At 31.7% G+C, this 14,463-nt stretch overlaps 1 protein-coding gene across 1 annotated transcript; it reads left to right on the top strand.

Annotated features, from left to right (window-relative positions):
- The first annotated feature begins 3,865 nt into the window (after positions 1-3,865).
- LOC143062725 (uncharacterized) lies at positions 3,866-14,008 on the top strand. Its single transcript, XM_076234496.1, has 5 exons — positions 3,866-3,958; positions 9,684-9,863; positions 10,310-10,411; positions 12,066-12,183; positions 13,863-14,008. The coding sequence occupies exons 1-5, from the start codon at positions 3,952-3,954 to the stop codon at positions 13,948-13,950; spliced, it is 495 nt and encodes a 164-aa protein (XP_076090611.1). The 5' UTR covers positions 3,866-3,951; the 3' UTR covers positions 13,951-14,008.
- The last annotated feature ends 455 nt before the right edge of the window (positions 14,009-14,463 follow it).

Below are 14,463 nucleotides of genomic sequence, written 5' to 3'. Positions count from 1 at the left end.
TAACCAATAATATTGAGCGATGGCTCATTTATTTTCCTACTTTATATAGTCTTTGGGGGACTATTTTGTATAATCATAACCCTCATATAACTGGCATTATAAGTAAAATTCTTACCTTGAAGCGACAAGATGGTGGTCCAATTTCAATCGCCGACACCCTGCGTGATGACGTAGATTCCCCCCCCCCTTTTGGTATAGATTTATGTTGTACAGAAAAAAAAAAACACGGATGAATATTTCAAACAAGATATAGAAATATGGTAATACTCAGCAATACACTACTAGAAATACGTATTTATTCAAATTATATATATTCTGAAAATCTTTTTGAATATGATTGAGTTCCTGTTTATGTATATTTGACGTCATTATTTTACTTACCAGAATTGTGACAGAATCCACACGTTTTACGACAAAGGGTAAAAAGATCAAAAGCGTAACGTCTATCAATACACATTCCTCTCCAAAGATCGCACTGTGGAGAAATGTCAAAACAGATGTTTTCGTGACGTGTATACTTTTTTCTACAAACGGAGCGTAGGTATTTCTTGACCTCCAGTGATATAATTGGTTTTTATTTGTTGTTGCTGGAAGAGAATAAATATATATTAAGGCAAACACAATAATATGAATAAAACTAAAAAAATAAATTCAAAAATGCATTAAACAAACAAATTCAAGTACTATTAGTTACATAGTGTGCTAGTGACCTAATACGGTATATATGGGGTCAGTAAATTCCATATGGGGTGAAAGCAAAGCTTGAATCCAAATATGGAATTTACAAACCCCATTAATACCGTATTACGTCACTAGCACACTATGTAACGAATTAATCTTAACGTGTGAAATGTAGACTAATGACCTATCAAAATGAGCATGTCTTCAATACCGTTAAATCTACTTCCATTGATCCTACAACAACAGATGTAAATAATAACAACTTGTTAGGTTTAAATGTGTTTTATGAATTTATTTCAATCATTATCATCATCACGAATTTCTTTGTCTGTTGAAACTTTAAGATTTTTTCTCAGTACCGTTTTATTTTTATAAAGGGACGTTACACCACTACTAACCGTGTATGAAATAAGCCCCCCCCCCTTCCCTACTAACCTAATATGGAATATACACGGTCTCCACGCGGACGCTTTGAAACAATCATATTCCTATAAATGTAAAGGAGGTTTCTTATAACATACATGTCATAATTTTGAATTAATTTATCAACCCCACTTCAAACTCCCTGTATTAACAAAAAAACGCAATGCAAAATTGAAATTTTAATTTTTCATATAAGAACTTTTTTAATATTTGGATTCTATCAACAAGATAGGCCTTGGTATATATATGATTTTCTCAAAAAGATTTATCTCAAATTACCATTTCAGTCTCAGATGTCAACTTTTTCATAAAATTGCAATACCTAGAAATATTTTGGACAGATTGTATGATTATAACCCATTTTATTCTATTGATAACATAGTTTGAATTGCTTCAAAATTTTATTTTGGCAGGTTTAGCATGTTCAGGCGCCAGCTTATATTGAAATATACCATTTTAGCTTATTACTATTCATAACTTTACATATATCAAACATATTATCTTACTTATGAATAATATTCTTTGTCTCTGTAGACTGATGTCCTGTAATAAGATAAGTAAGAGGTTATTCGCAATCAAGCTCAGGACGTATTTTATATGATAAGTTCCTATTATACAATAGATAAAGAAGCTGTCATCTGTCATGTAACATTCAAGAATTTACTACGCCACAATATTAATAACTCATAGATGATGTCAAAGTACATATATGATTCATAAAAATAAATCTTACGGTATAATACCATACACACTATATCAAAGAGATATAATTGAACTCGTTTGAATTTGATTACCAAACATTATTATTCATCTCTTTTCTAAATCTTGAAGAGCTTAATTTTTATGATATAATAATTGCATATAGATACATATATATATATAATAACAATCTACTACATGTACATATAACTGACCTTCATAGAGACCATTATCACAGCGCTGACCTTCTCTACATTTTGTACACGAATTACCAACAATATATGGATCTTTTCCAAACACATTGCCACTGAAAAAAAGTTTTATTTTTTAGACAGGACAATTTCGAGTTTGAAATAATATGGGCACCTGTCTGTAGTTGAAGATTGATGGAGGCCTTTTTTATGTACATTGGCTTTATTTGTATCGTTAGGGCTGCTTTAAGATTGACTTTGACTCTTATTACCCTCTTATTATAAGAAGATCCGATTCATTTTTTCTTAGAATGTCCACTCTACATAAACTTTAGAAACAGCTCTTTAAAAACATTCAACACTTAGCTGATATCTCCATAGAACATATTTTATTTGGAACAGACGAAATTACTGTTGAACAAAACACAATCCTTTTCAGAAATGTACATAGTTATATACGCCATACAAAAAGATTCTTTGATTAATATTGCTGTATCTTAAAATGTACTCGTATCCAACTGTTATACTGTTTAAACATACTATATCAATTGTATATATTTTTCATATTGTACTGAAGTATATAGTTGCTGTCATCTTGAAATTTTGTATATTGTACTAATATGGAGAGGATGATCTTAAGTTGTTATAACTTGTATCCAATCCTATTGTATATTTAGACAATAAAATATGTTTAAACTAACTACTTATGTGTATAGTATCAGTTTAATTGAAGTCTGGAGCTGGCATGTCAGTTAACTGCTAGTAGTCTGTTGTTATTTATTTATTATTGTCATTTTGTTTATTTTCTTTAGTCACATTTTCTGACATCAGACTCGGACGTCTCTTGATCTGAATTTTAATGTGCGTATTTTTATGCGTTTACTTTTCTTCATTGGCTAGAGGTATAGGGGGAGGGTTGAAATTTCACAAACATGTTTAACCCCACTATTTTTGCGCCTGTCCCAAGTCAGTAGCCTCTGGTCTTTGTTAGTCTTGTACTATTTTTAATTTTAGTTTCTTGTGTACTATTTGGAGTTTAGTATGGCGTTCATACTTTGCTCCCTCTGCCTCTACACCAACCCCTACCACAACGCCCACGTGTTCTAGTAGATTTTGGTGGCATGACTGTATTGTTTCCAAAAAATCTCCGTTTTAATCAGAAATAGAAGGAATGGAACTATATTGATATGAAACACGATATTGACGGTATTGCTGAGAACGTAGTAAGATCGCGATATGAACGTAGTATAATCGTGGTAAGAACGTGCTATAATCGCAGTAAGATCATGTTGCAATCGGATAACTCGTGGTATGGTTGTAGTGAGAACGTGAAGAGCGTAGAAAGATCTTTATAAGCGTAGTGAGGTCGCAGAATAAGCGCGGTGAGAACGTGGTTTAATCGTAGCGGGATCGTTGTAAAAGCGTTATTAGGACGTAGTAGCATCGTAAAAGCAACGAAAATTAACATTTTCATGCCGCTCATACCGCGACCTCACCACGATCTAAATTTATTTTAGATCGCGGTGAGCGTGGTGCGATCGTGGTCTAGTGGGACTGGGGCTTAACACACGGATGCATAGCCAAACACTTCCTCAAAGTACTGCGAACTTTTTCATTTATCAAAGGTATTACCATAACGAGCGTTCAAGTAAAATTGTATTAGACTTTGAATTGATTTTCATGATATGAATGCACGAAATATGTTTAATAGTATACAGTTATAGCTACCACATTTATGACGCAAGACATGTTGAATATCTAGATATAAGAGGCCTAGAGCCATACAAATGTCAGGTGATGGATATGTCCATATTACATAATCTTTTCTTGATTTTAGTACTTCAAAATACCTCATTACGATTTTTGACTATGATGACATACACTATATATACTTGTGATTCATTAGAACGTTTATGTGTATAATTCAAATATTTCAACTAAAGTTATCCTCTTCAAAATGAAAGGTAAGAATGAAATTGTTGTATAAAATATTTTGAAAAATTCTAATAGGCAAAAACTAGTTGTTTATTAATTAAGTATAAATAGTAGGATAGTGTGTAAGCTTGTTGACTTACTGCATCTGGTTTCGCTTTTTTTTCAGAGTTCTTGCTTTGTCCGCAATTTCTGTTTGTTGTTTATTAATTAAGTATAAATAGTATGATAGTGTGTAAGCTTGTTGACTTACTGCATCTTGTATCGTTTTTTTTTTAGTTCTTACTTTTTCCGGAATTTCTTGATTTGTCCCTTTCTTGTCGATTCCAGAGATTTGAACGTCTACAAACTATTGACGCCTTAATTTACACACGGAATTCATTGTGTAAATATGAGTTCCAACGATTAAACAAAATCTGAAAACATTAGAAATTAATGTTTCTGATTTTTTGGGGAAAAGACAATTGTCCTAGATAATTCTCAAATTAAAAGTACATTTGGAACTTACGTGCTTGCTAAATTTTAAATATTCTAAACTAGTTGATTCAAAATTAAGAGTAGTCTAGAAAAAAATATGTTAGTTTGATGGATTTACCTACGGAAGAAAATGGTCAAATCCTGCGACCTATTCATGATATTTATAACTGCAGTCATAAAACTTTACATTAGAAGATTCAGCTTTAAGTCGATTTAATACGGAATTTACCTGTCTGATTATTTTATCTATATCATTTATGTTTTATCGGCAGCAGTTCTTTTGCGCCAATTACTGTTTTTCAGGGGTATCAATTGCGCTAAATTCTATTTTCAAAATGTATCATTTGCGCCAATAATCGGAACTCATTTGCGCCAATTTACCTGTACACATATCAATCATAAACATATTAATGATTAATAATTGTTCTTATTTTTGGCTTAAAAATTATCATATGATCGGAGATATTTCACCATGAAGATGAGCATCTGGAGAGAAATGACTTGAAATGCAGTAGACAGTCCATGCACAGAAAGAGAAGAAAACGTATTGCTTTGCTGAATATTTAATATAAGATATGTCAAAAGAGAAGAAAATATAAGCTTTTGCTCATTATGTTTTGCTTTGCTCCCACCATCCATATGGGCGGAAACTCTATCTACCGCAAGACGTACTAGTAATGGAGCAGAAGCATTCCACTGGGAATTATTATGAACTGTTTTATGTATTTCATCCTTCAATGTTTGTCTTTTTGGACAATGAAGTGAAGTTACAAGCTACTACCTACATTAAATTAGGAAGTTCCCATGCAGCAGCAGTAAGAAGAAAGTATGTTTCAGAAAAGGAAACATTTGCCGTGTAAACTGCCGTTTTCAAGTCCGAATAAAGGTGGAGGGAAGTCATTTTTCTTCTAATTGGCGCAATCGTATGATTTATTTTTGGCGCAAATGATACCATGTAATTTTAAAACAGGTGGCGCAAACGTAGCAGTGGAGAAAAAAGTTGTGGCGCAAAAGTACGCATTTTTGGCGCAAACGGATCTCTCCCGTTTTATCAACACCTTCACCTTGTTATTATATCTACTATTGCATTACTAAAGGGTGCCATACTTCTGGAGCAGGATATGATTACGCGTTTCTTTTTTAAGTAAATAAGTTGAATATGAATTATATAAGCATTGAATACCTTAACATACTCAGAAATGTTAGTCGTCTTAATTTTGTATATTACAATCATATAGCATAGTGTAAGACTTGAATGATGTCTTAGAAAATTTATGGAAAACTAGTTCTAACTAGTACTTGTTTGAAGTAAGTTAATTTGTAGTCTTTGATGTTCCCGACAAGCAAATGTATTATAAACTAATGATTATATTTTGTCAATGCAAGCATGTAAACATTTTATTGATCCATCTTCTGATGAAGTTTTTTGGTGATTTACTAACATGTTATTGCCAATAACTGGTAAACTGTCAATCATTAAACAATGAATTCTTTAATCGTGTTTTTTCAAGATCAGACTTGCAAAAATGACAGATATATCGTCTGCCAGCACTCAATATATAAATAGACGTGGATCAAACTGAAAGTTAAACCTAAATGGGATTTCCATTAGCAATTAAAATGGTTTACTGGAAAGCTCATCTTCAAAATAAAATGTACATTTACGCGCTCAGTCGAAATTTCTTATGTTCAAGTTAAAACCCATGTTCCGTATTGTGAGAGGGTTTTTAGTGTCTTCAATAAGCATGAACTATTTGCTTTTTAGCAAACAACAATTGATCCACAGCAGAATCTTACTATGATTTCGAAACGACAGGTTTTAGTAGAATATCAAGTATATTCGCATTATAAAGACGCAGAATTGAGTGTCTAATATATTATGTGTACTGCAATATTTTGTAAACTAGTACTACATTATATACACTAAGAATTAAATGTCGTTCGTATTTTGTATACTACAATATTTTGTATACTACTATACTTTGTATTCTAAAATATTTTGTATACTACAATATTTTGTATACTACATAATATACACTCATAAATGTGTGTCGTCTATATATTGTATACTACACTATAGGATAAACTTGGACTTGATTAATGGATTAGAAAATTTACAGGATACTGATTTTAACTAGCACTAGTTAGAACTTAGACTTATTTTGTCGTTTCAATAACAAATCTTTGTTGTTAGCAACCAGCAGTTGCAACAAAATGAAAACACCACGTTACAAATTTGATGCGTCCAAATTATGTATTCTGCAATGGGGATTTTATTTTGTAAATACAAACATTAAAACATGTCAAGTGTGTTGATCTGCATAAGATTGTAGTTCATTGGTTGTTAATGACATGTTATTGTTGTGAAGACTGTTTATAATCGTGATTTTTTTTTACAAAAAAAAAGGAAAACAGATCATTGACAATTTCGTCCTCATTGTTCATAGTAAGTGATATTTTGTATAATTTTTTTTTTTAGAGAAATTGTCCTTTGAAATATTGATTTAATATTTAATAAGGTGTAGTTCAGAATTATGCTAGGAGTAATGCATTTATAGTGTAGGATATGTATCTGCTATAGTAAAATAATTTCGAATTATGGCTGAATTTATATAAATGACAATCAGTACACAAAAATTCATAATGTTGCTTTGGATACAGCTCTACCTAGCAACAAGGTGTTTTTAACTCTTTTTTCCAGCTTCACTGATGAGTCGTTTGAAGACGAAACGCGCGTAAATACAAAATTCCTATAATGTTATCTTTGACAAATTTATTTAAATGATCTAAAAAAAAAAACAAACTTAAATTATATTGTTTTTCTGATCAAAATTATACAATAATTTTAATCTGTTTAGCAAATTATCCGAGATCTTACAGTTAACAATGTGAAACTTAAATAGAAAACATATAAAAGACAGATGCAAGCAAAGTAACTTGGTTCACATAACAACCAAATAATCAAATATTTTCGAAGTGGAAAAATGTAATAAATTGGGCGTTTCAAACTGTTTATCTCCCTTTACCTGGACGATAAATTCAATTATTTTCATCATACTATTGCAGTTGACAAGATTACAGAAGCCCATTTATGATCTCTCAAAAATATATTATGAATTCGAAATGACGAATTTAAATCGTTATCACAAATTGCATAATTCGTTATAACAGATTGAATTTGTGATAACGAATTGGTGAAAATCGTTATAATTGACTTTGTGGTTCGAAATAACGAATTAAATGATCACCATTTTTTGTTTTTTGTTTCTTTTAACGAAATAAAATCGTAACATGGTTAAAACGGGTTATATTCGTGATGACGAATTTGTAGAATTAGTTATCACAGTTTTTTTATAATTTATGAAAACATTTGAGAAATAAAAATATGTCGCCTATTAAAGATTTTTCCAAAAATGATAATGTTGTTCTGTATGTTGTGATATGTATGCACTCTTTTCTCTATAGTCATGTAAATTGGTTATTTGTACACAACCTTATTCACTTTTTTGTACTTATATAATGTGAATAATGTGTGTACACAATTTCAAAGATAGTTTGTAATAATTAATTTGAAGCAAAGTCATAAATAATTTTTGTAAAAATGGATATTTTAAGTTAAATTTCAACCTTTTTGGGAACAAAAAATGCAAGTTAACAATTCATTTGACTTAAAGGAGCCGAAGGGTTAGATTGTCAATTTCATCATTCATCTCAAACTAAAAGTGTTTTTTTGTTTTTCTTGCGAAATTTCAAATTGCTTTATTTCCTTTTTGTTTTTGTAATTTCTTTACAATGCATCACTTTGATGTTTCTACATGACTTATATGTTTCATCCTTTTGTCGTAAATTCATATGTCTGGTTTTGCTTTAATCATATTATGGCATTTATAGTCTGTGGATGTGATGGGTTTAAAGAAGCTTTGGCAAATAAAAGACTGGTTTGGCTATACCAAATTTACCCAGTCAGGTAACATGCACAACAATGTAGTTAAACATTTGTGTCACATTTTGTTAAATTGTCTTTCTTTGTGTGTGTTTGTATACTCTCACAAGGTTTTAAATAGTATTTGTTTTGACAATATGTAATTTGTTTTACAACTGCAGTGAGCATCAATGGAAAAACATAGTCTTTTGAATTAATCGAATTCATTTTTCCGATGTAAATCTTTCCTTCACAGGAAAAATAATGAATTTACATTAAATCAAACTTAGTTGCAGTACAAGAGGGACGAAAGATACAAGAGGGATAGTCAAACTCATAGATTGAAAATAAACTAACAACGACATGGCTAAAATAAAACTACAAACATACAAATAATAGTACAGAAGACACAACAAAGCAAACTAAAGACTAAGCATCACGAACCCCACCAAAAACTGGGGGTGATCTCAGGTGTTCCGGAAGTGTAAGCAGATCCTACTCCACATGTGGCACTCGTCGTGTTGCTTATGTTATTACAAATCCGATAAATAGTCTTATTCTTGTGTACAATTTGGAAATTAGTATGGCGTTCATTATCACTGAACTAGTATATATTTGTTTAGGAGCCAGCTGAAGGATGCGGGAATTTCTCGCTACATTGAAGACCTGTTGGTGACCTTCTGCTGTTGTTTTTGCTATGGTCGGGCTGTTGTCTCTTTGACACATTCCCCATTTCCATTCTCAATTTTATTATTCGGTAATTCACATTCGTGAAAAGGAAAGGGGATTGAAGTTACGACATAACGAACATATCATCTGTGAAACGGTTATTCCATAACGGTCAACCAACTCGTGATTGCGTGATTGCGTCCGTAAAATTTACAATATAGTACATGTAGTAGGATACAAATGTAATTTATATTTAAAAAAAATAGTATATCTATTTGCGTGTCTATTGCACATATCATGAGGTATGGTAAAAACGTAAAAACATAATTAGTTGTATACACCAGTTTTCGTAAGAACACCTCATGTTGTACATATGTTGGTACTATATCAAATTGATACTAGTTACATGTATATCAACGAAGATGATGTATGTTTCACTCAAAAACCTCGAAGATTCAAAATATAGGTGGAAATTAAATCACTAAACGTGTTGAATAATTTATTATGGTTATTACTAAAAACATTTAGCATGTCTGACTTCCAACATTGGAGAGTTAGAATACTTCTAGCACATACTTGCATCAGCGCGGTCCTAACTTACAGCAGAATGTGCCAATAATATTGTCTAAACTTGTATGTTTTCGCAATTCATAGTATTTGAAAACTGATGTTTTCTTTTGCCAATAAAGGTTTATTATTTGTGCTTTTGGCAATACTTTTTGCCGAAAGTGCAAATGGGACTATACGAGTCCCGAACAGACAAATGTGTCCAGATGGCCTTGTCCCAGATCAAGTTTTCCCAGATAAAGTTCGATTGACATGTAAGCCTGGACCTGGGTCTGGTAAAAATGTCAAGTGCAAAACCTTTGGTAAGTATTTGATTTAGACTAATATCGTCATCATGAATTTATGATTTCAACTTTAAAACTTAAATGTATAGTAAGATGCAGACAGAAAATCCGCAAATGTATTATAATTAAACTTCAATTATTGAAATAAAGATTACATGAAAGAACATGACTTTTTTACCAGTCTGTTAACGATTTGCAAAGTAATGATAGTGATAATTCATATATAAAATATTCTGGTTTCTAAATTTCAAAATTATGTATATTGTGTTTACAATTTGATAAACGTCGATTTTTCCTAAAGCAAACAAGATTTTTAAATGTTACAAACGTTCGAGTATATAATGAATTAAGCGCATCTTGTGTTCCAATGTTAGGTCAATATATAGATTCCTGCTTTTCAAAATGTCTTTTTAACTTTGTGGCCCAAAACGTTATGCATTAATTTGTTACATATGTTTTGGTAGCTTCAACGGTGGGCAGTTTTTTCCAGTGTCCTAAACATGGTTATTATACTGGATGGTTCAAACTAGGTTTGAAACGAATGTTGAGATGTTGTAGAGAACCGGGTAAATATATACAATGTATATTAATGGCATGGGATCACTCCAATAAAACTTGTGGGTCAGGAAGAGCAGATGTTGAAACAATAAGCCAATATTTGAGCAAGACAAATAGATGTCAGTCATATTTTCCTTATATCAGACTGAATAAATCAAACATCATTTTTAGTCAAGTGAAGTATAATTAAAATAGACTGTCATACAAGTAAGAGGTTTAGCTAACTTTAAAATCAGGTTTTATCTACCATACTTAAGAAAATGCCTGTGCCAAGTGAAGGAATACGACAGTCATTATCCATTCGTTAGATGTGTTTGAGCTTTTGATTTTGCCATTTGATTAGGATATTTCCGTTTTTAATTTTCCTCGGAGTTCAGTATTTTTGTGATTTTACTTTGTTAACACTTGCATTAAAAATGCGAACATTTCAAGCCTAAAATCCGTTCATACATAATGTAAAGATACGCAAACCTGTTTCAACCGAACTATCTTAAATTGTGATACAGCTCGTAAAGTTACTAGAGCTATGTATTTATCTAATCTACAAATTCTTGTAAATTAAAGAGACCGGGCGGGTTACTCTCAGGGTAATGCGAAAACAATCTTAAGCTTTATTTGTCTCATCAGATGGATAGTTATAGCTCTCTAGTCTGAATTCTATATCAAGTCCATACCAACTGTGGCCAATCTCATATGCATGGGACACGTGAAGCAGGTGACTTCCCTCCTGCACAAACGAATTATTATCATTATCGTTTTCTTCGTTCTATTGTCCATCTTTGGAACGAGATTCCAACATATATTATACAATCCTTATTATATATCACCAAAACGTTTTTTGAAGAAAACTAAGGTTCTCCTTAATATGCTAGAGTCACAAATTACAGCACTTGTCTGAGTGAACACTTGTACAAATATATTACCTTCTGCTCCATTTTGTAAATGCAGATAGATTGAATCATTTGAACACATTTTATTCCGTTTTCCACATTACCAATGTTTCAGTTAGTTTATGTTGTTCACGCATCCTTATAAATATAAAGGAGTTTGATGCGACTGTCATAGAAGTGAGAAGTTTAGCGCTATAAAACCAGGTTCAATCCACCATTTTCTACATTTGAAAATGCCTGTACCAATTCAGGAATATGACAGTTGTTGTCAATTCGTTTGATGTGGTTTGTCATTTGCTTTTGCCATTTGGTTACCGACTTTACAATTGAATTTTCCTCGGAGTTCAGTATTTTTGTGATTTTACTTTTAGACACATCAGCCAAATATACTAAACTTATTGTAAGGTATTCCTTTGAAACTCGGCATTGAAAATACCACAATCAATTTTTGTTCGATATCGAGGTTACTTTCTACTATCAAGCAAACTGTCCAAACATTTTCGTTTTATTGGACAAATTAACATTAGGAACATATTATATTACTCAGTAGAAAATAAATCAAAATGATAATTTAGAACCTTGTTTGGCTTGAATCACTGTTATGGTTAAACGTGTCCAAGGAATGCTGAGTTCAAAGTGTGTAACCTAATGTGTATAATGATAAAATGAATTAAAAAAGGGATAAAGTTCCAATTTAACCATGTCGAGGGAGTCAAGTACCGCATCGATTGTTGTGTTAGATTATATTGACCGTCCACTTCACTCTCTTTAGGTATACAATACTCCCGCAAAGATTGCAGACTTGTTTATAATGACATGATTGCACGAGGAAAGATTTTTAGAGTTGATAAAGGGAAGTTTATCACCACATCTTGGTCTCCAGATGGCGGGTTTGTATTAACGTTGTCACTAAATATGATATCCATATGTTTCAGTTAGGAAAAGAAAGATAACTCTTGTTTTTCATGACTATATGTACTCAGTTCCTTATGTTCTCTAATATATATTACACCTAAAAAATGTATAATCTAAGCGTAATCAGAGGTTTGAAATATGATCAAATAATGTAACCCTTGTTAAAACTTGGAATAGAAATTGATGATGTTTAAGTTTGTTACCGATGGTTCAAGCTCTGCATATATTTTTTTTTTCGATAACCAAAAAAAAAAAAAAAAAAAAGCAAAAACAGAACCCACTTCTCTTGTAACAAATATAAAAAAAGAAGATGTGGTATGATTGCTAATGAGACAATAATGTCCACAAGAGACCAAAATGACACAGACATTAACAACTATAGGTCACCGTACGGCCTTCAACAATGAACAAAGCCCATACCGCTTGGTCAGCTATAAAAGGCCCCGATAAAACAATGTAAAACAATTCAAACGAGAAAACTAACGGCCTTATTTATATAAAAAAAATGAAAGAAAAACAAATATGTAACACATTAACAAACGACAACCACTGAATTACAGGCTCCTGACTTGGGACAGGCACATACATAAATAATGTGGCGGGGTTAAACATATTAGCGGGATCCCAACCCTCCCCCTAACCTGGGACAGTGGTATAACAGTACAACATAAGAACTAACTATAAAAATCAGTTGAAAAAGGCTTAACTCATCAGATGAACAAAAATACAAGTGGACGTGGCTGGGTACTTATACATCCCGCCACAAAAAGACACAATGAACAGATCTGAGAGTACTCGCAGTTATCTGACAGCTAGTTCAAAGCCACTAACAACTAATAAAAAAATCATGCATCTAAGACTAAACTATCAATCCGTACACATCCAACATCTAATGAATTTAGTGTAAAGACGTCATAAACAGCCAGAGAAAAACATGACCTTCTGAAATGCCAAGTTACAGGTATCGACAGATTGTAGATCCATGAATATGTATATGTATATAACATACTAGTAATATTTAGTTAGCTTTTAATTTACTGATAACAAAATCAAAATCATACCAATAAAAACAATATAAATTTTATTACAGTGTAAACTTCATTTGGTTTCTTTAGAACTTTACTTCTAATTACTAGTAACACGTACCCTATGATGACGTATGCTTTCAAAATACGTATCTTGGAAATAATATATTGCGCAAGTTTGAAGAATACAAAAGTGCAAACCGCTATTTAGTTTATTACATATGGTACACATTAACAATGGACACAAATGTATAATCAACACAACATAAAACCAAAACAGAATCAATCCATAAGTCTTACATGTATTTATATTAGATTATTAATTATGAAAAAAAAACGGTGACTAGTCTAATTTTAGAAACGATCGCTTTGGCGCTGAGATGCTGTATAAAAAGTTTTAAAAAAAGGATTAAGCCAATGAAGTGCGTCATAGAGCTTCCAACAAAAAAAAACACAAGGTTTGAATGGTCTTTTCAAAGCACTGAAAGTAAACTCAGTCTTGGTCAAATTCACTAAATGGTCTCATATTTACGCACAAATGTATTTCTGGGGCAGACAACCGTCGCTTTAGCAGTACTTTTGACATTGTAAAACAATTTTCTCTATAAAATCATGTTTTCTTTTTTCAGGGTAACTTGGATCCAGTATCAGTGTGTATACAATACTAGTCCTGCATTCACATATAATGACTATTTCACACATGGTGGTAACTGGTAAATTGTGTGTCAATCTCAAAACTGATGACTAGTTTATAAAAGTTTCATATACAAATGAATCCTGACTTTGTTATAACTTAAATACAATAGAGCAATGTTGGGGAAAACGCTCTGATTGTTTAGTTTATACGACCTTACCATATTATTCATTGAACGCACTTAATGAAAGTAATGTTGGCATACCTTTTTGAGGTAAAAATAATCCAAATGTTCAATACGCAGTTGAATTTGTAACATTCAATATGTTCAGATGTGTTTAAAAGAAGATTTGTCAAAAATTAGATGTTATATTCATTGATTTTTAACATGATGAATAATGAAAATGTATATTATTTTAATTGTCTGAACTAAAAACAATATTATATATTTTGCGTCTGGGAGCAATATAAACATGATAAAAGCAGAAGCAAGACAATGGTATACCGAAAAAAAAACTTTACATTGCAAAAAGATGCACTAAAAAGTTAAAAAGATCGGTGAACAAACCTTTAAACAGACTTTTCCGGAATGGGTA

The sequence above is a fragment of the Mytilus galloprovincialis genome, chromosome 2 (genome assembly GCF_965363235.1).
Source record: "Mytilus galloprovincialis chromosome 2, xbMytGall1.hap1.1, whole genome shotgun sequence".
Lineage (NCBI taxonomy): Eukaryota > Metazoa > Mollusca > Bivalvia > Mytilida > Mytilidae > Mytilus > Mytilus galloprovincialis.
Note: the sequence above shows the minus strand (reverse complement) of the source record. Positions and strands in the feature narration are given on the sequence as shown.